This window comes from Entelurus aequoreus, linkage group LG23 (assembly GCF_033978785.1).
Source record: "Entelurus aequoreus isolate RoL-2023_Sb linkage group LG23, RoL_Eaeq_v1.1, whole genome shotgun sequence".
NCBI lineage: Eukaryota > Metazoa > Chordata > Actinopteri > Syngnathiformes > Syngnathidae > Entelurus > Entelurus aequoreus.
This window is the reverse complement of record NC_084753.1, coordinates 43,467,031-43,493,335: the sequence shown is the minus strand read 5'-3', so window position 1 is coordinate 43,493,335 and position 26,305 is coordinate 43,467,031. Positions and strand designations below refer to the sequence as shown.

The 26,305-nt window shown below is 42.5% G+C and overlaps 1 protein-coding gene across 1 annotated transcript in view; it reads left to right on the top strand.

The window, feature by feature from the left end:
* LOC133640897 (neuronal PAS domain-containing protein 3) overlaps window positions 1-26,305 on the top strand; it is a 149,524-nt gene that overhangs the window by 100,786 nt on the left and 22,433 nt on the right. The window contains exon 9 of the mRNA XM_062034581.1: window positions 15,299-15,479. Within this exon, the coding sequence (XP_061890565.1) occupies window positions 15,299-15,479 (181 nt within the window). The remainder of the gene's footprint in view (window positions 1-15,298; window positions 15,480-26,305) is intronic.

The following is a 26,305-nucleotide window of genomic DNA, read 5'->3' as shown; positions in this document are numbered from 1 at the left end:
TTCTCCGACTTGTTGACGATGTAGCTGTCTGTCCTGCAGTGCACACACGCAGCTGAGGCAGCCACCTTGACCGACCAGGACACTTTTGAAGAAGAAACTATGTCTCACTCTCACCTTGTCAAGGACATCCTTTCTTTCCCGCCGCACCAACAACACCTTGGATTGGATCTCCTTTAAATAGTCATCACTTCAGCAAGTACACTTCAGGAAATACACTTGCATCAGTACACTTCAGCAAGTACACTTCAGCAAGTACACTTCAGCAAGTACACTTCAGCAAGTACGCTTCACAAAGTACACTTCAGCAAGTACACTTCACAAAGCACATTTCAGCAAGTACACTTCACAAGTACACTTCACAAGTACACTTCAGCAAGTACACTTACAAAGTACACTTCAGCAAGTACACATGACAAGTACACTTCGTAGGTACACTTCGTAGGTACACTTCACAAGTACACTTCAGCAAGTACACTTCAGCAAGTACACGTCATAAGTACACTTAAGCATGTACACTTCACAAGTACACTTAAGAATGTACACTTCACAAAGTACACTTCAGCAAGTACACTTCACAAAGTACACTTCACAAAGTACACTTCAGCAAGTACACATCATAAGTACACTTAAGCATGTACACTTCACAAGTACACTTAAGAATGTACACTTCACAAGTACATTTCATAAGTACACTTCTGGGTGTACACATCACAAGTACACTTCAGGAAGTACACTTCAGGAAATACGCTTTCATCAATGCACTTCAGGAAGCACACTTTCATCAGTACACTTCAGGAAGCACACTTTCATCAGTACACTTCCGGAAGTACATTTACATCAGTACACTTCGGGAAGTACACTTTCATCAGTACACTTCAGGAAGTACATTTCAGTAAGTACACTTCAGGAAGTCCATTTACATCAGTACACTTCGGGAAGTACACTTTCATCAGTACACTTCAGGAAGTACATTTATATCAATACACTTCGGGAAGTGCACTTTCATCAGTACACTTCAGGAAGTAAATTTACATCAGTACACTTCGGGAAGTACACTTTCATCAGTACACTTCAGGAAGTATATTTACATCAGTACACTTCGGGAAGTACATTTACATCAGTACACTTCGGGAAGTACACTTTCATCAGTACACTTCAGGAAGTATATTTACATCAGTACACTTCGGGAAGTACACTTTCATCAGTACACTTCAGGAAGTATATTTACATCCGTACACTTCGGGAAGTACACTTTCATCAGTACACTTCAGGAAGTACATTTATATCAATACACTTCGGGAAGTGCACTTTCATCAGTACACTTCAGGAAGTACATTTACATCAGTACATTTCGGGAAGTTCATTTACATCAGTACACTTCAGGAAGTACATTTACAACAGTACACTTCGGGAAGTACACTTTCATCAGTACACTTCAGGAAGTAAATTTACATCAGTACACTTCGGGAAGTACACTTTCATCAGTACACTTCAGGAAGTATATTTACATCAGTACACTTCGGGAAGTACATTTACATCAGTACACTTTGGGAAGTACACTTTCATCAGTACACTTCAGGAAGTATATTTACATCAGTACACTTCGGGAAGTACACTTTCATCAGTACACTTCAGGAAGTATATTTACATCCGTACACTTTGGGACGTACACTTTCATCAGTACACTTCAGGAAGTACATTTACATCAGTACACTTCAGTGGTTAAGTAAGAGAAAGGGGGCGGGTCTAAGGGTTAGATATGTAAATGAGGTAATTAGTAGGAGTGAGAGAAAGAGGGCGGGGCTAAGGGTTGGATATGTTAATGAGGTCATGTGATCACTGTCATGGATGGAAGTGGACGTGTGTCAAAAGCAGGTGTCCTTGAAGGCAACACGGCGCCGACTTCCAGACATGCTTGAAGGCCTCTCGTCAATCTCCCCTGGAATTTGAGGAATGTGCTCGTTAGCGCTCGTTAGCGACGTCTTGGGTGCCACGCTAAGCTGAACTGGTACTCCTTTAATGGTGGACTCTCTTGCAACACCCGTGTTTACTAACTACACTCATTAGCCACGCCACGCCATCCTGAGGGCGAGCGAGCGAGAGAGAGAAAGAGAGAGAGAGAGAGAGAGAGGAAATGTCACGAAGAGACTTGATGACTTCATCAAGTCTTTATCCTCAACAACACCTGCAGCAGGTGACTTCCTGTTTGTTATAACCATTATTATTTACTTACATCTTATATACATCTTATATTCATCTTATATACATCTTATATACATCTTATATACATCTTATATACATCTTATATTCATCTTATATTCATCTTATATTCATCTTATATACATCTTATATACATCTTATATACATCTTATATTCATCTTATATTCATCTTATATTCATCTTATATACATCTTATATACATCTTATATACATCTTATATACATCTTATATTCATCTTATATACATCTTATATTAATCTTATTTACATCTTATATACATCTTATATACATCTTATATTAATCTTATATACATTTTATATACATCTTATATACATCTTATTTACATCTTATATACATCTTATATACATCTTATATTCATCTTATATACATCTTATATTCATCTTATTTACATCTTATATACATCTTATTTACATCTTATATACATCTTATATTTATCTTATTTACATCTTATATTCATCTTATTTACATCTTATATACATCTTATTTACATCTTATATTAATCTTATATACATTTGATATACATCTTATATACATCTTATATACATCTTACTTACATCTTATATTCATCTTATATTAATCTTATATACATCTTATATTCTCTTATATACATTTTATATACATCTTATTTACATCTTATATTCATCTTATTTACATCTTATATTAATCTTATATACATTTTATATACATCTTATATACATCTTATTTACATCTTATATTCATCTTATTTACATCTTATATTCATCTTATATTAATCTTATATACATCTTATATACATCTTATATTCATCTTATGTACATCTTATATTCATCTTATATACATCTTATATTCTCTTATATACATTTTATATACATCTTATTTACATCTTATATTCATCTTATATTCTCTTATATACATTTTACATACATCTTATTTACATCTTATATTCATCTTATTTACAACTTATATTAATCTTATATACATTTTATATACATCTTATTTACATCTTATATTCATCTTATATTAATCTTATATACATCTTATATTCATCTTATATTCTCTTATATACATCTTATATACATCTTATTTACATCTTATATTCATCTTATTTACATCTTATATTAATCTTCTATACATTTTATATACATCTTATATTCATCTTATATTCTCTTATATACATCTTATATACATCGTATTTACATCTTATATCAATCTTCTATACATTTTATATACATCTTATACACATCTTATTTACATCTTATATACATCTTATATTAATTTTATATACATCTTATATACATCTTATTTACATCTTATATTCATCTTATATACATCTTATATACATCTTATATTAATCTTATATACATTTTATATACATCTTATATACATCTTATTTACATCTTATATTCATCTTATTTACATCTTGTATTCATCTTATATTAATTTTATATACATCTTATATACATCTTATTTACATCTTATATACATCTTATATTCATCTTATTAATTTTATATACATCTTATATACATCGTATATTCGTCTTATATACATCTTATTTACATCTTATATTCATCTTATATTCATCTTATATACATCTTATATTCATCTTATATTAATCTTATATACATTTTATATACATCTTATATTCATCCTTTATACATCTTATATACATCTTATATTCATCTTATATACATCTTCTGCTTGACGGTAGGAATGGTGTTCCTGGGATTAAAGGCCTCACCAAACATAATGCTAGGTATTGTGGCCAAACAGCTCCATTGTTGTGTCATGTGACCACAGAACTTTCCTCTAGAAGGTCTCATCTTTGTCATGTGGTGTCACATGAAACTATGTCAGTCTGTGTACTAGTACAACAAGACTGTGTACTAGTACAATAAGACTGTGTACTAGTACAATAAGACTGTGTACTAGTACAACAAGACTGTGTACTAGTACAATAAGACTGTGTACTAGTACAACAAGACTGTGTACTAGTACAACAAGACTGTGTACTAGTACAATAAGACTGTGTACTAGTACAATAAGACTGTGTACTAGTACAACAAGACTGTGTACTAGTACAACAAGACTGTGTACTAGTACAATAAGACTGTGTACTAGTACAACAAGACTGTGTACTAGTACAACAAGACTGTGTACTAGTACAATAAGACTGTGTACTAGTACAACAAGACTGTGTACTAGTACAACAAGACTGTGTACTAGTACAATAAGACTGTGTACTAGTACAACAAGACTGTGCACTAGTACAATAAGACTGTGCACTAGTACAATAAGACTGTGTACTAGTACAACAAGACTGTGTACTAGTACAACAAGACTGTGTACTAGTACAACAAGACTGTGTACTAGTACAACAAGACTGTGTACTAGTACAACAAGACTGTGTACTAGTACAATAAGACTGTGTACTAGTACAACAAGACTGTGTACTAGTACAACAAGACTGTGTACTAGTACAACAAGACTGTGTACTAGTACAACAAGACTGTGTACTAGTACAATAAGACTGTGTACTAGTACAACAAGACTGTGTACTAGTACAACAAGACTGTGTACTAGTACAATAAGACTGTGCACTAGTACAACAAGACTGTGTACTAGTACAATAAGACTGTGTACTAGTACAACAAGACAGAAGTACACACACGCAGTATCTAAGTACATGTGATTTGTACACACGGGTCTCCATCCAAGGCTTTTCCTTCTCCACTTCCTGTCCTCTTCCTGCCGTCCTCATCTTTCCACTTTCGCTCTCACCCTCACCACGCGCCCTCCTCCCCCTCGCCAGCCATGATCATGTGACCACCCGCTCCTCCCCCTCGCCAGCCATGATCATGTGACCACCCCCTCCTCCCCCTCGCCAGCCAGGGATCATGTGACCACCCCCTCCTCCCCCTCGCCAGCCATGATCATGTGACCACCCCCTCCTCCCCCTCGCCAGCCATGATCATGTGACCACCCCCTCCTCCCCCTCGCCAGCCAGGGATCATGTGACCACGCCTCGCTTAAGTCTTCATTTAAGTGCAAATCCTCATAGGGCCCGCACACACCTCTTTGTGTGTGTGTGTGTGTGTGTGTGTGTGTGTGTGTGTGTGTGTGTGTGTGTGTGTGTGTGTGTGTGTGTGTGTGTGTGTGTGTGTGTGTGTGTGTGTGTGTGTGTGTGTGTGTGTGTGTGAGAGAGAGAGACCAGTATTTGTGGCTAGGAAATGTTGGACATGTAGAAACGTTATGTACAAGCTGAACATAAATAAAATACAATAAAATAATATCAATAATTTCCGGGAAAAAAAACAAAAAAAACTTGTGAGGACCGCACACACATCTTTGTGTGTAGGCCTACTACGCTACTGTGTTATAGTGATACTTGTTTTTAATGAACATTTAGGACTACTACGCTACTGTGTTATAGTGATACTTGTTTTTAATGAACACTTAGGACTACTACGCTACTGTGTTGTGGTGATACTTGTTTTTAATGAACATTTAGGACTACTACGCTACTGTGTTATAGTGATACTTGTTTTTAATGAACATTTAGGACTACTACGCTACTGTGTTATAGTGATACTTGTTTTTAATGAACATTTAGGACTACTACGCTACTGTGTTATAGTGATACTTGTTTTTAATGAACATTTAGGACTACTACGCTACTGTGTTATAGTGATACTTGTTTTTAATGAACATTTAGGACTACTACGCTACTGTGTTGTGGTGATACTTGTTTTTAATGAACACTTAGGCCTACTACGCTACTGTGTTATAGTGATACTTGTTTTTAATGAACACTTAGGCCTACTACGCTAACAGAACAAATGTAACTGTTATAAAAACAAAAACAACTAACGTTCGTATGATTAACTTTCTGCCATGGACTTGGGCTGTCTTTAAGTTGAAGTGGAGTGGTAATTGTTTCACAGGCGCAATATCTAAGTGTAGCTTGTGAATTATGCGGACACGTTTGTTGCTGGATGCTTTCTAATACGCTTATAATGAGGCTTATAAAAATGGTCTGATACTTCTTTGTATTGACAAAAAGATAACTTTTTTTCATGTTCAACGGTTATCTCCTGTGGTGCGCTATTGTGTGCTTAGCTGCGGTGTATCCGCTTGCGCCTAGTGCTTTCAACAAAATATGACACTTTTTTTCTCAAAGTTGCGTTGCATTATGGGTCTTATTTGGCGTGCCATGCAGTGTCTTCACAGTAAAAAAAGGCATCATTTGTTCGTCACGCCTCGCACTGTATCGCCATCGCTTGGCGTCGGCATCGGAATCTGTATCGGCATGCCTGATATCGGCAAGACCGCCCACATTGGCACACACACACACACACACACATACGGAGCAGTTGTTAACACTCCACGAGCACGAGGAGTGCGTATTAGCATGAGAAACATGATAAAAGCGCCGCTCCTTTGTGTCCTTATCGTGCTCCCATAATGCACTGGGAGTCAGGGATTGTCCGCCGCGTCAGGACGGTCGACACCCAGCTTATCTTCCTCTGGGGTCCTCGCTCTAAACGCTCAAAGAGTGCCATTGTCGTCCCATTTGCTGCCTGAAAGCGAGATGCGATAACCTGCTGGAAGTGTGTGTGTGTGTGTGTGTGTGTGTGTGTGTGTGTGTGTGTGTGTGTGTGTGTGTGTGTGTGTGTGTGTGTGTGTGTGTGTGTGTGTGTGTGTGTGTGTGTGTGTGTGTGTGTGTGTGTGTGTGTGTGTGTGCGTGTGTGTGTGCTGGATCGACGTGTGAGGGCATGCTGGGAAAACGGCCACCTCAGACTTTGGCCAACTTCCAGGAAGTAGTCTGAGCCGCTGTGTATATACATGACTTATGGAGTTCATACATGACTTATGGAGTTCATACATTACTTATGGAGTTCATACATTACTTATGGAGTTCATACATGACATATGGATATGACTTATGGAGTTCATACATGACTTATGGAGTTCATGCATGACATATGGAGATGACTTATGGAGTTCATACATGACTTATGGAGTTCATACATTACTTATGGAGTTCATACATGACATATGGATATGACTTATGGAGTTCATACATGACTTATGGAGTTCATGCATGACATATGGAGATGACTTATGGAGTTCATACATGACTTATGGAGTTCATACATGACGTATGGAGATGACTTATGGAGTTCATACATGACTTATGGAGTTCATACATGATGTATGGAGATGACTTATGGAGTTCATACATGACTTATGGAGTTCATACATGACTTATGGAGTTCATACATGACGTATGGAGATGACTTATGGAGTTCATACATTACTTATGGAGTTCATGCATGACTTATGGAGTTCATACATGACATGGAGTTCATACATGACTTATGGAGTTCATACATGACGTATAGAGATTACTTATGGAGTTCATACATGACTTATGGAGTTCATACATGACGTATGGAGATGACTTATGGAGTTCATACATGACTTATGGAGTTCATACATGACTTATGGAGTTCATACATGACGTATGGAGATGACTTATGGAGTTCATACATGACTTATGGAGTTCATACATGATGTATGGAGATGACTTATGGAGTTCATACATGACTTATGGAGTTCATACATGACTTATGGAGTTCATGCATGACTTATGGAGTTCATACATGACTTATGGAGTTCATACATGACTTATGGAGATGACTTATGGAGTTCATACATGACTTATGGAGTTCATACATGACTTATGGAGATGACTTATGGAGTTCATACATGTCTTATGGTGTTCATACATGACTTATGGAGTTCATGCATGACATATGGAGATGACTTATGGAGTTCATACATGACTTATGGAGTTCATACATGACTTATGGAGTTCATGCATGACATATGGAGATGACTTATGGAGTTCATACATGACTTATGGAGTTCATGCATGACATATGGAGATGACTTATGGAGTTCATACATGACTTATGGAGTTCATACATGACTTATGGAGTTCATACATGACTTATGGAGTTCAAACATGACTTATGGAGTTCATACATGATGTATGGAGATGACTTATGGAGTTCATACATGACTTATGGTGTTCATACATGACTTATGGAGTTCATGCATGACATATGGAGATGACTTATGGAGTTCATACATGACTTATGGAGTTCATACATGACGTATGGAGATGACTTATGGAGTTCATACAGGATTAATGGAGTTCATACATGACTTATGGAGTTCATGCATGACATATGGAGATTGCTTATGGAGTTCATACATGACTTATGGAGTTCATGCATGACATATGGAGATGACTTATGGAGTTCATACATGACATGGAGTTCATACATGACTTATGGAGTTCATACATGACGTATGGAGATGACTTATGGAGTTCATACATGACGTATGGAGATGAATTATGGAGTTCATACATGACATGGAGTTCATGCATGACTTATGGAGTTCATACATGACGTATGGAGATGACTTATGGAGTTCATACATGACTTATGGAGTTCATACATGATGTATGGAGATGACTTATGGAGTTCATACATGACTTATGGAGTTCATACATGACTTATGGACTTCATGCATGACATATGGAGATGACTTATGGAGTTCATACATGACTTATGGAGTTCAAACATGACTTATGGAGTTCATACATTACTTATGGAGTTCATACATGACATATGGAGATGACTTATGGAGTTCATACATGACGTATGAAGATGACTTATGGAGTTCATACATGACTTATGGAGTTCATACATGACGTATGGAGATGACTTATGGAGTTCATACATGACTTATGGAGTTCATACATGACGTATGGAGATGACTTATGGAGTTCATACATGACTTATGGAGTTCATACATGACGTATGGAGATGACTTATGGAGTTCATACATGACTTATGGAGTTCATACATGACTTATAGAGTTCATGCATGACGTATGGAGATGACTTATGGAGTTCATACATTACTTATGGAGTTCATACATGACATATGGAGATGACTTATGGAGTTCATACATGACGTATGGAGATGACTTATGGAGTTCATACATGACTTATGGAGTTCATACATGATGTATGGAGATGACTTATGGAGTTCATACATGACTTATGGAGTTCATACATGACGTATGGAGATGACTTATGGAGTTCATACAGGATTAATGGAGTTCACACATGACTTATGGAGTTCATGCATGACATATGGAGATGACTTATGGAGTTCATACATGACATATGGAGTTCATACATGACGTATGGAGATGACTTATGGAGTTCATACATGATGTATGGAGATGACTTATGGAGTCCATACATGACATGGAGTTCATACATGACTTATGGAGTTCATACATGATGTATGGAGATGACTTATGGAGTTCATACATGACTTATGGAGTTCATACATGACTTATGGAGTTCATACATGACTTATGGACTTCATGCATGACATATGGAGATGACTTATGGAGTTCATACATGACTTATGGAGTTCAAACATGACTTATGGAGTTCATACATTACTTATGGAGTTCATACATGACATATGGAGATGACTTATGGAGTTCATACATGACGTATGAAGATGACTTATGGAGTTCATACATGACTTATGGAGTTCATACATGACGTATGGAGATGACTTATGGAGTTCATACATGACTTATGGAGTTCATACATGACGTATGGAGATGACTTATGGAGTTCATACATGACTTATGGAGTTCATACATGACGTATGGAGATGACTTATGGAGTTCATACATGACTTATGGAGTTCATACATGACTTATAGAGTTCATGCATGACGTATGGAGATGACTTATGGAGTTCATACATTACTTATGGAGTTCATACATGACATATGGAGATGACTTATGGAGTTCATACATGACGTATGGAGATGACTTATGGAGTTCATACATGACTTATGGAGTTCATACATGATGTATGGAGATGACTTATGGAGTTCATACATGACTTATGGAGTTCATACATGACATATGGAGATGACTTATGGAGTTCATACAGGATTAATGGAGTTCACACATGACTTATGGAGTTCATGCATGACATATGGAGATGACTTATGGAGTTCATACATGACATATGGAGTTCATACATGACGTATGGAGATGACTTATGGAGTTCATACATGATGTATGGAGATGACTTATGGAGTCCATACATGACATGGAGTTCATACATGACTTATGGAGTTCATACATGATGTATGGAGATGACTTATGGAGTTCATACATGACTTATGGAGTTCATACATGACTTATGGAGTTCATGCATGACATATGGAGATGACTTATGGAGTTCATACATGACTTATGGAGTTCACACATGATGTATGGAGATGACTTATGGAGTTCATACATGACTTATGGAGTTCATGCATGACATAGGTAGATGATTTATGGAGTTCATACATGACTTATGGAGTTCATGCATGACATATGGAGGTGACTTATGGAGTTCATACATGACTTATGGAGTTCATACATTACCTATGGAGTTCATACATGACATATGGAGATGACTTATGGAGTTCATACATGACGTATGGAGATGACTTATGGAGTTCATACATGACTTATGGAGTCCATACATGACTTATGGAGTTCATACATGACGTATGGAGATTACTTATGGAGTTCATACATGACTTATGGAGTTCATACATGATGTATGGAGATGACTTATGGAGTTCATACAGGACTTATGGAGTTCATACATGACTTATAAAGTTAATGCATGACATATGGAGATGACTTATGGAGTTCATACATGACTTATGGAGTTCATACATTACTTATGGAGTTCATACATGACATATGGAGATGACTTATGGAGTTCATACGTGACATATGGAGTTCATACATGACTTAAAGAGTTCATACATGACTTATGGAGTTCATACATGACATAGGTAGATGACTTGGAGTTCATACATGACTTATGGAGTTCATACATGACTTATTGAGATGACTTATGGAGTTTATACATGATGTATGTAGTTCAAACCTGATGTATGGAGTTCATACATGACTTATGGAGTTCATACATGACTTATGGAGTTCATACATGACTTATGGAGATGACTTATGGAGTACATACATGACTTATGGAGTTCATACATGACATAAGGAGATGACTTATGGAGTTCATACATGACTTATGGAGTTCATACAGGACTTATGGAGTTCATACATGACTTATGGAGTTCATGCATGACATATGGAGATGACTTATGGAGTTCATACATGACTTATGGAGTTCATACAATACTAATTGAGTTCATACATGACATATGGAGATGATTTATGGAGTTCATACATGACGTATGGAGTTCATACATGACTTAAAGAGTTCATACATGACTTATGGAGTTCATACATGACATAGGTAGATGACTTTTGGAGTTCATACATGACTTATGGAGTTCATACATGACTTATGGAGATGACTTATGGAGTTTATACATGATGTATGTAGTTCAAACATGATGTATGGAGTTCATACATGACTTATGGAGTTCATACATGACTTATGGAGTTCATACATGACTTATTGAGATGACTTATGGAGTTTATACATGATATATGGAGTTCATACATGATGTATGGAGTTCATACATGACTTATGTAGTTTGTACATGACATATGGAGTTCATACATGACTTATGGAGTTTGTACATGACTAATGGAGTTCATACATGACCTATGGAGTTCATGCATGACTTATGGAGTTCATACATGACTTATGGAGTTCATACATGACACATGGAGTTCATACTTGACTTATGGAGTTCATGCATGACTTATGGAGTTCATGCATGACTTATGGCGTTCATACATGACTCATGGAGATTACTTATGGAGTTCATACATGACTTATGGAGTTCATACAAGACATATGAAGTTCATACATGACTTATGAAGTTCATACATGACTTATGGATTTCATGCTTGACTTATGGAGTTCATACATGACACATGGAATTCATACACGACTTATGGAGTTCATACATGACATATGGAGTTCACGCATGACTTATTAAGTTCATACATGACTTATTAAGTTCATACATGACTTATGGAGTTAATACATGACTTATGGAGTTCATACATGACTTATGGAGTTAATACATGACTTATGGAGTTCATATATGACTTATGGAGTTCATACATGACTTATGGAGATGACTTATGGAGTTCATACATGACTTATGGATTTCATACATGACTTATTGAGATGACTTATGGAGTTTATACATGATATATGGAGTTCATACATGATGTATGGAGTTCATACATGACTTATGGAGTTCATACTTGACTTATGGAGTTCATACTTGACTTATGGAGTTTGTACATGACTTATGTAGTTTGTACATGACATATGGAGTTCATACATGACTTATGGAGTTTGTACATGACTAATGGAGTTCATACATGACCTATGGAGTTCATGCATGACTTATGGAGTTCATACATGACTTATGGAGTTCATACATGACACATGGAGTTCATACATTACTTATGGAGTTCATACTTGACTTATGGAGTTCATGCATGACTTATGGAGATTACTTATGGAGTTCATACATGACTTATGGAGTTCATACATGACATATGAAGTTCATATATGACTTATGAAGTTTATACATGACTTATGGAGTTCATACATGACTTATGGAGTTCATGCTTGACTTATGGAGTTCATACATGACACATGGAATTCATACATGACTTATGGAGTTCATACATGACATATGGAGTTCACGCATGACTTATTAAGTTCATACATGACATATGGATTACATACATTACTTATGGAGTTCATACATGACAAATGGAGTTCATACATGACTTATGGAGTTGATACATAATTTTTTTCTGGCTCATGTGTTTCATGGCCACTAGAGGGCCTCATTTACCACACGTGACGATCTGTGTGTGTGTGTGTGTGTGTGTGTGTGTGTGTGTGTGTGTGTGTGTGTGTGTGTGTGTGTGTGTGTGTGTCTGTGTGTGTGTGTGTGTCGTGGGACGAGCAATATGAAAACACCAAACTTCTTGAAGACAGGAAATGCAAAACCAAACAATTCACCGTCTCAGATGCAGCGCTGGCATCTGGAGCCGGCAGTTTGTACGGGTGCATTCTGGACTGTCTGGGGGGGGGGAGCCCATTTTGGGTCCATGTGTCATTTCAGCTGACGGGGTTGGAGTTAGTCCTAGATATTTTTCACCGTGTCCACACATTCCCTTCTTTGCGTCTGCAAACATTCCGCGAGGAAGGGAAAACAAACCATCACGTGTCAAAACATCAAACCTTATCAGCCACTTGAAACGCCACTACAGTGTTCTGCCATGGGGTGTGTGTCTGTGTGTGTGTCTGTGTGTGTGTGTGTGTGTGTCGCAACAACATATCCAATTAGCGTCCCTCCGTGTCGACACGAAACACCAACTCCCAGGATGCACGGCGTTTGCACGCCGCTCCTGCCTTAAGCGCCTTGTGCTCCACAAGACGTTTTATGAGCGACTGAAAGGAATTTCTTAATAACAGGATTACATGATGTAATCCCTTTTGTCTCTGCGGACCCACACACACACACACACCCGCGCACACACACCAGAAGAAAATTCAAATGAACAAAGACATTATAAGAGCACAGCCAGAGACAGGAACAGACCCAACAAAGCAACCAAGAGAGCCGACTCCGTCCTTGGCTGCCCACTAGCTCTCGGCCAATGTCCGGTCCGCGCTGATGAGCGAGAATCCGACTCGGGAGACCGAAGTCTCCGATACATGCTCATTCAGCTCCGCGAAGCCCGTCCGTCCCGACGTTCGACGCCAGCCCCGCAGTCCCGTCTCTTCCCCCGCATCTCCTCCGGTCTCTGTGGCAGGGAGCTCGCAGACGGTGCGTCCAAAAGTCCACAAAAAAGCGACAAAAAAACGCGGAAGTCACAAAAGTGCCCCCCGCCCTTTGTTGCGCAGTCCCGAAGAAGCCCGGACCAAAAGGCAAACGAGAACAAGAGGGAGACGTCAAGAACACAAAAGAGCACACAGCTCCTGATACCAGCAGCCGCTACAGTGGCGCCACCTTGAAATCCAAGTGGTCCTTGTTGCGTCCGACCAGTCTACCTCTCAGGGAATTAAAGTCGCTGGTCAATCCCAAATTCTTTCGATGACATATATGCTGAGTAAGAAGGACCATCAAGACAGAATAGGAATATTATCAAGTTTTACTAAAGCTTTAGGAGACCAGCCCACATCAATACAGTCATACCGTCATCTCGGGAGGGTCTAACATTCAAACGGAAAGAGACTACTTCTTGAATAGGAAAACAGTCCCCCCCCCCCCCAGAAAGGAATGCCCCCACCTTCCCCAACACTGATAAGATAAGGAGGGGGATGCATCTTTCTCACATTCCAATGCCTAAAACATCTACACAGACTTCTGCAGACAAAGAGAAACTGGTATACAGAATATACATGGAAAAGTACTAGCTGCTCCAAACATGACTATGAATAAAGAAAGAACTCTTAAACATATATGCATTCTCCACATCCTGATGATAAATGGGGTAAATGGGAACACACCCGCCCTCGGATTCTGTAGGTACATGTCTCACCTTTTCGATCACTGGGACTTTTAGGGGACTTTGGGGCCCTTCGGGTCTGTTAGTCCTTTACCGGGTCCATGGACTTTTCCCAGTAAAAGTGGAGAGGCCCCAATCCCTTTGGCCCCTAAAAGTCCAAGACCCATTTTATAAGTCAGGTGAGGGCTCACCTCTACCCCGTTGCCTCTGCAACCAAACGGCTGTTCATACTTTGATAGATTTCCCCCCCACCAATAGTAAGGTGCTCTCATGTTTAGCAGACTGTTTTACTTCCTGCGCAGGAGGCGCGTACACATCCACGATGCGTTAACCGAATCCTTGCGGGCATACATCTGCATTGCGAGACCTAGTATTACCGTCTGGTATGTGGTATGATCAATTCATTCATGTGACGTGTCATGCCGCTGTCCTCCTGCAGGTGGAGCTGACGGGCAGCAGCGTCTTCGACTACGTCCATCCCGGCGACCACGTGGAGATGGCAGAAGAGCTGGGGATGAAGCTACCCCCCGGGCGGGGTGTCTCTCTGTCCCAGAGCGGCCTCAACGACGACGCCGCATCCTCGGCGTCGTCCTCGTCGCCCTCCGAGACGCCCGAGCCAGGTAGGACACACAAGAACCCTTTTGCCAGTGGATCTCCAGGACTTGGAGGTACTCTGTCAGCTTTTCACCGACCCTAACCCTAATCAGGCCGGCGAGGCGTCAATAGGTCTAAATTGCACTTCCTTTCATCTTAGGCAGATGTTGGACCCATTAGGGTCACCAATCTTTTTTGGGGTAAACTCTTGGATATTTAGGGATGAGATGAGCCCCTTTGGGGGAATCCTGGAACCTTTAGGTTTCTCACCAACCTTATTGCTAATTCAGTCAGGCAAGGTACTAATAGGTCTTAATTGCACTTGGAGGGTCCCAAAGAGCCCGGAATGTACTCAAAATATCCCCCTTCCTTTCATCTTAGGCAGATGTTGGACCCATTAGGGTCACCAATCTTTTTGGGGGTAAGCTCTTGGATATTTAGGGACGATATGAGCTCCTTTGGGGGAATCCTGTCACCTTTAGGTGGTCAGTTTCTCATCAACCTTATTGCTAGTTCAGTCAGTAATAGGTCTGAATTGCACTTGGAGGGTTCCCAAAGAGTCCGGTATTTTCCTTTTTGGGAACATTTTGGACCTCTTAGGTCCAACAGGACCTTTAGTGTTCTGCCCTTTATGGAGTAAACCCTTTGACTTGTAGGGAATAGATGGATCTTTTGGGGAAATCCTGTTTACTTTAGCTGGTCAGTTTCTCACCAACACTAAAACTAATTCGATACCAGTAGGGACGAGTGGTACAAAATGGATGGCTGGGTAGTTCCAAATTTCTCTCATTTGCACTTGGAGGGGAATTTACCTAAACGTATCCCTTAGTGCATGTGCCTCACAATACGAAGGTCCTGAGTAATCCCGAGTTCAATCCCGGGCTCTGGATCTTTCTGTGTGGAGTTTGCATGTTCTCCCCGTGACTGCGTGGGTTCCCTCTGGGTACTCCGGCTTCCTCCCACCTCCAAAGACATGCACCTGGGGATAGGCCCCTCCCACCCCCAAAGACATGCACCTGGGGATAGGCCCCTCCCACCTCCAAAGACATGCACCTGGGGATAGGCCCCTCCCACCTCCAAAGACATGCACCTGGGGATAGGTTGATTGGCAACACTAAATGGTCCCTAGTGTGTGAATGTGGGTGTGAATGTTGTCCGTCTATCTGTGTTGGCCCTGTGATGAGGTGGCAACTTGTCCAGGGTGTACACCGCCTTCCGCCCGAATGCAGCTGAGATAGGCTACAGCACCCCCCGCGACTCCGAAAGGGACAAGCGGTAGAAAATAGATGGATGGATGGATGGATGGATATCCCTGTGCCTGTACTCTATTGGCATATTTTGGACTTTGGGGTGGGTTGGAAGGGACAACGTCGGTTCCGCAGCCCCATTGTTCAAGTGCCCTAAACCGAAGTCGTCTCTCCCGGCACGCCCCGGCAGGACCGGCGCTCATTGGGATTCCACGCATCCCCGCGTCCTCTCGGGCACCCACGTGGAAGACTTTGTACTTCCTCCAAAAGCTTTTTCATCGCGCCCGACGATAATTTGGGAATTAGGGTGAAATCCATTTGTAAATTCAACAAAATGACTGACTGTCCGCGGAGGACGTGGCTTCATCAGTCTGTTCAAACAGTCGCCTCGCCGGCGGCGCGGCTCCTCGGAGACGGCGCCGTAATTAGATCTGCCGCGGATTTATGCCGAGCTGATTGGTGCTGCGAGGGGCGGGAGAGGGGCGGGTGGTGCGGGAGAGGGCTCTGCATTCATCGGAACCCCACACGTTCTGTACATTTTTTCTTTGATTTCAAAGGCCTTTCAAAATAAAACATCTGATGCTAACACGCGTACAACCCGACTGCAAGCGCTCATAAGACATCATTGATTAGTGATTGATTCATGGTTTCGTTTAAAGCTACCGACACTCCCCTTCTTCGTCATCGCAGCCCCGTCCTCTTCCTCGTCTTCCTCCTGACACCATTTGTCAAAGTCGCCTGATAGCAAACACATTCTATTCATGAGGTGCGCCACCCCCCCCCCCCCCACCCCGCCCCCGTTCTCCCGCACCCTCACCCGCGCAGCCCCCCGCCCCTTGATGGCAGCGATTCAATTACAGCGTGGTCGCGATAGTGAGTCAGAGAGGCTGCGGTGTGACAGCACACTTACACACTGTTTACACTATTAAACTTTACCTGCGCGCGCGTGTGTGTGTGTGTGTGTGTGTGTGTGTGTGTGTGTGTGTGTGTGTGTGTGTGTGTGTGTGTGTGTGTGTGTGTGTGTGTGTGTGTGTGTGTGTGTGTGTGTGTGTGTGTGTGTGTGTGTGTGTGTGTGTGTGTGTGTGTGTGTGTGTGTGTGTGTGTGTGCGCGCGCGACCGACCGAGCTCCTATCTGCTCTTTCATATATATTTATGTACGCGTGTGAGAGAGCGGGCCACGGCACATTTGTCATGATTGCTCCGCTGCCGCTGCTGCATTATGGGTAAAAAAGCGGCAGACAGAAAAATGACCCGGCAGCTGGTAAAAAAAAAACTCAAGCGCTCCGGTGAAGGGAGTGACGCCCCCTGGTGGACGCGATGTTGTAATCACAGGAAGTAAATCAGGCGACGCCGTTGATTGTTCCCGGTCGGTGGAATGGCCCGCCTCAGCGAGCAGCGAGCCGAGTTAGCATGTTGAGGCTGAAGAGCCACAGAGACAACAGAAAACTGAATTAGCTTGGTCGTCATAGAAAATCACTGAAATAGCAGCCAGCTAAGTTAGCATGTTGACACTAAAGAGCCACAGAGACAACAGAAAACTGAATTAGCTTGGTCGTCATAGAAAATCACTGAAATTTGCAGCTAGCTAAGTTAGCATGTTGACACTAAAGAGCCACAGAGACAACAGAAAACTGAATTAGCTTAGTCGTCATAGAAAATCACTGAAATAGCAGCTAGCTAAGTTAGCATGTTGACACTGAAGAGCCACAGAGACAACAGAAAACTGAATTAGCTTGGTCGTCATAGAAAATCACTGAAATTTGCAGCTAGCTAAGTTAGCATGTTGACACTAAAGAGCCACAGAGACAACAGAAAACTGAATTAGCTTGGTCGTCATAGAAAATCACTGAAATAGCAGCTAGCTAAGTTAGCATGTTGACACTAAAGAGCCACGGAGACAACAGAAAACTGAATTAGCTTGTTAATCATGGAGAATCACTGAAATAGCAGCCAGCTAAGTTAGCATGTTGACACTAAAGAGCCACGGAGACAACAGAAAACTGAATTAGATTGGTCGTCATAGAAAATCACTGAAATAGCAGCCAGCTAAGTTAGCATGTTGACACTAAAGAGCCACAGAGACAACAGAAAACTGAAGTAGCTTGGTCGTCATAGAAAATCACTGAAATAGCAGCTAGCTAAGTTAGCATGTTGACAATAAATAGCCACAGAGACAACATAAAACTAAAATAGCTTGTTAATCATGGAGAATCACTGAAATAGCAGCCAGCTAAGTTAGCACGTTGACACTAAAGAGCCACAGAGACAACAGAAAAGTGAATTAGTTTGGTCATGATAGAAAGTCACTGAAATAGTAGCTAGCCAAGTTAGCATGTTGACACTAAGTAGCTACAAAGACAACATAAAACTATGTTAGCTTGTTAATCATAGAGAATCACTGAAATAGCAGCTAGCTAAGTTAGCATGTTGACACTAAAGAGCCACAGAGACAACAGAAAATTGAATTAGCTTGTTAATCATAGATACTCACCGAACAAGGAGCTACCATTGTTAGCATGTTGACGCTAGCAGCGTGGTAAGTTAGCATGTTGCTAGGCTGCTAGCGCCCATGTCACGCACTTCCTCCTTGTGTTTGAAGGACTGGGGCGTCACTTTGAGGTCTTTGTCACGTTGGTGTGCTAACAAAGCAGATAGCGAGTCCTCAGAGTAAGGTTGTGTAGTCAGGAGGCAACAAAGGTAGCGAGTCCTCAGAGTAAGGTTGTGTAGTCAGGAGGCAACAAAGGTAGCGAGTCCTCAGAGTAAGGTTGTGTAGTCAGGGGGCAACAAAGGTAGCGAGTCCTCAGAGTAAGGTTGTGTAGTCAGGGGGCAACAAAGGTAGCGAGTCCTCAGAGTAAGGTTGTGTAGTCAGGAAGCAACAAAGGTAGCGAGTCCTCAGAGTAAGGTTGTGTAGTCAGGAGGCAACAAAGGTAGCGAGTCCTCAGAGCAAGGTTGTGTAGTCAGGGGGCAACAAAGGTAGCGAGTCCTCAGAGTAAGGTTGTGTAGTCAAGGGGCAACAAAGGTAGCGAGTCCTCAGAGTAAGGTTGTGTAGTCAGGAGGCAACAAAGGTAGCGAGTCCTCAGAGCAAGGTTGTGTAGTCAGGAGGCAACAAAGTTAGCGAGTCCTCAGAGTAAGGTTGTGTAGTCAGGAGGCAACAAAGGTAGCGAGTCCTCAGAGTAAGGTTGTGTAGTCAGGGGGCAATAAAGGTAGCGAGTCCTCAGAGTAAGGTTGTGTAGTCAGGAGGCAACAAAGGTAGCGAGTCCTCAGAGTAAGGTTGTGTAGTCAGGAGGCAACAAAGGTAGCGAGTCCTCAGAGTAAGGTTGTGTAGTCAGGAGGCAACAAAGGTAGCGAGTCCTCAGAGTAAGGTTGTGTAGTCAGGGGGCAACAAAGGTAGCGAGTCCTCAGAGTAAGGTTGTGTAGTCAGGAGGCAACAAAGGTAGCGAGTCCTCAGAGTAAGGTTGTGTAGTCAGGAAGCAACAAAGGTAGCGAGTCCTCAGAGTAAGGTTGTGTAGTCAGGGGGCAACAAAGGTAGCGAGTCCTCAGAGTAAGGTTGTGTAGTCAGGGGGCAATAAAGGTAGCGAGTCCTCAGAGTAAGGTTGTGTAGTCAGGAGGCAACAAAGGTAGCGAGTCCTCAGAGCAAGGTTGTGTAGTCAGGGGGCAACAAAGGTAGCGAGTCCTCAGAGTAAGGTTGTGTAGTCAGGGGGCAACAAAGGTAGCGAGTCCTCAGAGTAAGGTTGTGTAGTCAGGAGGCAACAAAGGTAGCGAGTCCTCAGAGTAAGGTTGTGTAGTCAGGAGGCAACAAAGGTAGCGAGTCCTCAGAGTAAGGTTGTGTAGTCAGGAAGCAACAAAGGTAGCGAGTCCTCAGAGTAAGGTTGTGTAGTCAGGGGGCAACAAAGGTAGCGAGTCCTCAGAGTAAGGTTGTGTAGTCAGGAGGCAACAAAGGTAGCGAGTCCTCAGAGTAAGGTTGTGTAGTCAGGGGGCAACAAAGGTAGCGAGTCCTCAGAGTAAGGTTGTGTAGTCAGGAGGCAACAAAGGTAGCGAGTCCTCAGAGTAAGGTTGTGTAGTCAGGAGGCAACAAAGGTAGCGAGTCCTCAGAGTAAGGTTGTGTAGTCAGGGGGCAACAAAGGTAGCGAGTCCTCAGAGTAAGGTTGTGTAGTCAGGGGGCAATAAAGGTAGCGAGTCCTCAGAGTAAGGTTGTGTAGTCAGGAGGCAACAAAGGTAGCGAGTCCTCAGAGTAAGGTTGTGTAGTCAGGGGGCAACAAAGGTAGCGAGTCCTCAGAGTAAGGTTGTGTAGTCAGGAGGCAACAAAGGTAGCGAGTCCTCAGAGTAAGGTTGTGTAGTCAGGGGGCAACAAAGGTAGCGAGTCCTCAGAGTAAGGTTGTGTAGTCAGGAGGCAACAAAGGTAGCGAGTCCTCAGAGTAAGGTTGTGTAGTCAGGAAGCAACAAAGGTAGCGAGTCCTCAGAGTAAGGTTGTGTAGTCAGGGGGCAACAAAGGTAGCGAGTCCTCAGAGTAAGGTTGTGTAGTCAGGAGGCAACAAAGGTAGCGAGTCCTCAGAGTAAGGTTGTGTAGTCAGGGGGCAACAAAGGTAGCGAGTCCTCAGAGTAAGGTTGTGTAGTCAGGGGGCAACAAAGGTAGCGAGTCCTCAGAGTAAGGTTGTGTAGTCAGGAGGCAACAAAGGTAGCGAGTCCTCAGAGTAAGGTTGTGTAGTCAGGAGGCAACAAAGGTAGCGAGTCCTCAGAGTAAGGTTGTGTAGTCAGGGGGCAACAAAGGTAGCGAGTCCTCAGAGTAAGGTTGTGTAGTCAGGAGGCAACAAAGGTAGCGAGTCCTCAGAGTAAGGTTGTGTAGTCAGGAAGCAACAAAGGTAGCGAGTCCTCAGAGTAAGGTTGTGTAGTCAGGAGGCAACAAAGGTAGCGAGTCCTCAGAGTAAGGTTGTGTAGTCAGGAGGCAACAAAGGTAGCGAGTCCTCAGAGTAAGGTTGTGTAGTCAGGAGGCAACAAAGGTAGCGAGTCCTCAGAGTAAGGTTGTGTAGTCAGGGGGCAACAAAGGTAGCGAGTCCTCAGAGTAAGGTTGTGTAGTCAGGAGGCAACAAAGGTAGCGAGTCCTCAGAATAAGGTTGTGTAGTCAGGGGGCAACAAAGGTAGCGAGTCCTCAGAGTAAGGTTGTGTAGTCAGGAGGCAACAAAGGTAGCGAGTCCTCAGAGTAAAGGAGGCAACAAAGCAGCTGAGATGTTTGACTAATGAAAACTTTGTCCTTCAAACGCTACATTTTTCTTAATTAGCTGACAAGTCACATGATGGTGTTTGTCTTAAAGGGCCGGCGTCGCTCACGTCTCTACAGACATGCAAGCACTAGAATGATAAACACCTCCTCTTCTTCACCATGTCTTTCTCTCTTCATCTTTATTACTTCTTCTTTTCTTTCTCTTTTCTTCTGCTTCTTCTTCTCCTTCTTCTTATTCTCCTCCTTCTCCTTCTTTCTCTTTGTTATTTTTCTTTTACATCTTCTTCTTCCGGAGGTGGGGCACGATGGCGAGCGCCTGGTGGCCGGGCCTGTCCCCAGCCCGAAGAGGCAACATGGGTTTCCACCCTCCAATGGGCTCACCACCCATAGCAGGGGCCATAGAGGTCGGGTGCAATGTGAGCTGGGCGGCAGGGCACTTGGCGGTCCGATCCTCGGCTACATAAGCTAGCTCTTAAGACATGGAACGTCACCTCGGTGGAGGTAAGGAGCCTGAGCTAGTGCGCGAAGTGGAGAAGTTCCGACTAGATATAGTCTGACTCACTTCGACGCACAGCAAGGGCTCTGGAACCAGTTCTCTCGAGAGGGGCTGGACTCTCTTCCACTCTGGCGTTGCCAGCAGTGAGAGGCGACGGGCTGGGGTGGAAATTCTTCTTCCCCCCCCCCCCCCGGCTCAGAGCTTGCACGTTGGAGTTCAACCCAGTGGATGAGACGTCCCTCCGCCTTCGGGTGGGGTGACGGGTCCTGACTGTTGTTTGCGCTTACGCGCCAAACAGCAGCTCAGAGTCCCCACCCTTTTTGGATTCACTCGAGGGAGTACTTGAGAGTGCTACCACGGGTGATTCCCTCATTCTACTGGGGGACTTCAACGCTCATATTGGCAACGACAGTGAAACCTGGAGAGGCGTGATTGGGAAGAATGGCCGCCCGGATCTGAACCCGAGTGGTGTTTTGTTATTGGAATTTTGTGCTCGTCACAGAACACCATGTTCAAATATAAGGGTGTCCATATGTGCACTTGGCACCAGGACACCCTAGGCCCCAGTTCCATGATCGACTTTGTAGTTGTGTCATCGGATTTGCGGTCTCATGTTTTGGACACTCGGGTGAAGAGAGGGGCGGAGATTTCTACCGATCACCACCTGGTGGTGAGTTGGCTGCGATGGTGGGGGGAGGATGCCGGACAGACCTGGCAGGCCCAAACGCATTGTGAGGGTCTGCTGGGAACGTCTGGCAGAGTCTCCTGTCAGAGAGAGTTTCAATTCCCGCCTCCAGAAGAACTTTGAACATGTCACGAGGGAGGTGCTGGACATTGAGTCCCAGTGGACCATGTTCCGTACCTCTGTTGTCGAGGCGGCCGATTGGAGCTGTGGCCGCAAGGTGGTTGGTGCCTGTCATGACGGTAATCCTAGAGGGATGCCGTCAAGCTGAAGAAAGAGTCCTATCGGGTTCTTTTGGCTCATAGGACTCCGGAGGCAGCAGACAGGTACGGACAGGCCAAGCGGTGTGCGGCTTCAGCGGTCGCGAAGCCAAAAACTCGGACATGGGAGGAGTTCGGGGAAGCCATGGAAAACGACTTACAGACGGCTTCGAAGTGATTCTGGACCACCATTCGCCGCCTCAGGAAAGGGAAGCAGTGCAATGTCATCACCGTGTATGGTGAGGATGGTGTTTTGCTGACCTCGACTGCGGATGTTGTGGATCGGTGGAGGGAATACTTCGAAGACCTCCTCAATCCTACCAAGACGTCCTATGAGAAAGCAGTGCCTGGGGAATCTGTGGTGGGCTCTCCTATTTCTGGGGCTGAGGTTGCCGAGGTAGTTAAAAAGCTCCTCGGTGGCAAGGCCCCGGGGGTGGATGAGATCCGCCCGGAGTTCTTTAAGGCTCTGGATGCTGTGGGGCTGTCTTGGTTGACAAGACTCTGCAACATCGCGTGGACATCGGGGGCGGTGCCTCTGGATTGGCAGACCGGGGTGGTGGTTCCTCTCTTTAAGAAGGGGAACCGGAGGGTGTGTTCCAACTATTGTGGGCTCACACTCCTCAGCCTTCCCGGTGAGGTCTATTCAGGTGTACTGGAGAGGAGGCTACGCCGGATAGTAGAACCTCAAGTTCAGGCGGAACAGTGTGGTTTTTGTCCTGGTCGTGGAACTGTGGACCAGCTCTATACTCTCGGCAGGGTCCTTGAGGGTGCATGGGAGTTTGCCCAGCCAGTCTAAATGTGCTTTGTGGACTTGGAGAAGGCATTGGACCGTGTCCCTCGGGAAGTCCTGTGGGGAGTGCTCAGAGAGTATGGGGTATCGGACTGTCTGATTGTGGCGGTCCGCTCCCTGTATGATCAGTGCCAGAGCTTGGTCCGCTCCCTGTATGATCAGTGCCAGAGCTTGGTCCGCTCCCTGTATGATCAGTGTCAGAGTTTGGTCCACTCCCTGTATGATCAGTGTCAGAGCTTGGTCCACTCCCTGTATGATCAGTGTCAGAGTTTGGTCCACTCCCTGTATGATCAGTGTCAGAGCTTGGTCCACTCCCTGTATGATCAGTGTCAGAGTTTGGTCCACTCCCTGTACGATCAGTGCCAGAGTTTGGTCCGCTCCCTGTATGATCAGTGTCAGAGCTTGGTCCACTCCCTGTATGATCAGTGTCAGAGCTTGGTCCTCTCCCTGTATGATCAGTGTCAGAACTTGGTCCGCTCCCTGTATGATCAGTGTCAGAACTTGGTCCACATTGCCGGCAGTAAGTGGGACACGTTTCCAGTGAGGGTTGGACTCCGCCAAGGCTGCCCTTTGTCACCCATTCTGTTCTGAACTTTTATGGACAGAATCTCTAGGCGCAGTTGAGGGGATCCAGTTTGGTGGCTGCAGGATTAGGTCTCTGCTTTTTGCAGATTCTTCTACTTCTTCTTCTTCCTTTCCTCCTCCTTTTTTTCTTCTTTTCCTTTTTCTTCTTTTTTTGTTTCTTGTTCTTCTCCTTTTTCTTCTTCTTCCTTTCCTTCTCCTTCGTCTAATACTACTACTTCTTCTTCTTCTTCTTCTCCTCCTTCTGCTCCTTTTCTTTCTCTTTTCTTCTTCTTCTCCTTCTTATTTTTCTTTTACATCTTCTTATTTTTCTTCTTCTTCTTCTGCTTCTTCTTCTCCTTCTTCTTCTTCTTCTTCTTTTCTTTCTCTTTTCTTCTTCTTCTCCTTCTTATTTTTCTTTTACATCTTTTTCTTTTTCTTCTTCTCTCTTATTTTTCTTTTACATCTTCTTCTTTTTCTTCTTCTTCTTCTGCTTCTTCTTCTCCTTCTTCTTCTTCTTCTTTTCTTTCTCTTTTCTTCTTCTTCTCCTTCTTATTTTTCTTTTACATCTTTTTCTTTTTCTTCTTCTTCTCTCTGATTTTTCTTTTACATCTTCTTCTTTTTCTTCTTCTTCTTCTTCTGCTTCTTCTTCTCCTTCTTCTCCTTCTGCTCCTTTTCTTTCTCTTTTCTTCTTCTTCTCCTTCTTATTTTTCTTTTACATCTTTTTCTTTTTCTTCTTCTTCTCTCTTATTTTTCTTTTACATCTTCTTCTTTTTCTTCTTCTTCTTCCGCTTCTTCTTCTCTTTCTTCTTCTTCTTTTCTTTCTCTTTTCTTCTTCTTCTCCTTCTTATTTTTCTTTTACATCTTTTTCTTTTTCTTCTTCGTCTCTCTTATTTTTCTTTTACATCTTTTTCTTTTTCTTCTTCTTCTCTCTTATTTTTCTTTTACATCTTCTTCTTTTATCTTCTTCTTTTTCTTCTTCTTCTTCTTTTCTTTCTCTTTTCTTCTTCTTCTCCTTCTTATTTTTCTTTTACATCTTTTCCTTTTTCTTCTTCTTCTCTTTTATTTTTCTTTTACATCTTCTTCTTCTCCTTCTTCTCCTTCTGCTCCTTTTCTTTCTCTTTTGTTCTTCTTCTCCTTCTTATTTTTCTTTTACATCTTTTTATTTTTCTTCTTCTTCTCTCTTATTTTTCTTTTACATCTTCTTCTTTTTCTTCTTCTTCTTTTGCTTCTTCTTCTTCTTCTCCTTCTTCTTCTCCTTCTTATTTTTCTTTTACATCTTCTTTTTCTTTTTCTTTTTCTTCCTCATCTTCCTCTTCTTCTCCTTCCTTTCCATATATTCCTTCTTCTCCTTCTTCTTTTTCTTCTTCTTTTTCTTCTTCTTCTCCTCCTTCCTTTCCATATATTCCTCCTCCCCCCGACCCCCACAATGCACCCAGGACACATCACATTGATGTTATTAATTCCCGACGAAACAAAGACGAGTCTCCTGTCCTGCGTGTCCTTCATCCTTCATCCTTCTTCTTCTTCTTCTTCTTATTATTATTATTCCTCCCTCACATCACAGCTGATTTCCTGTGAGAGAAGAAGCTGGCGAG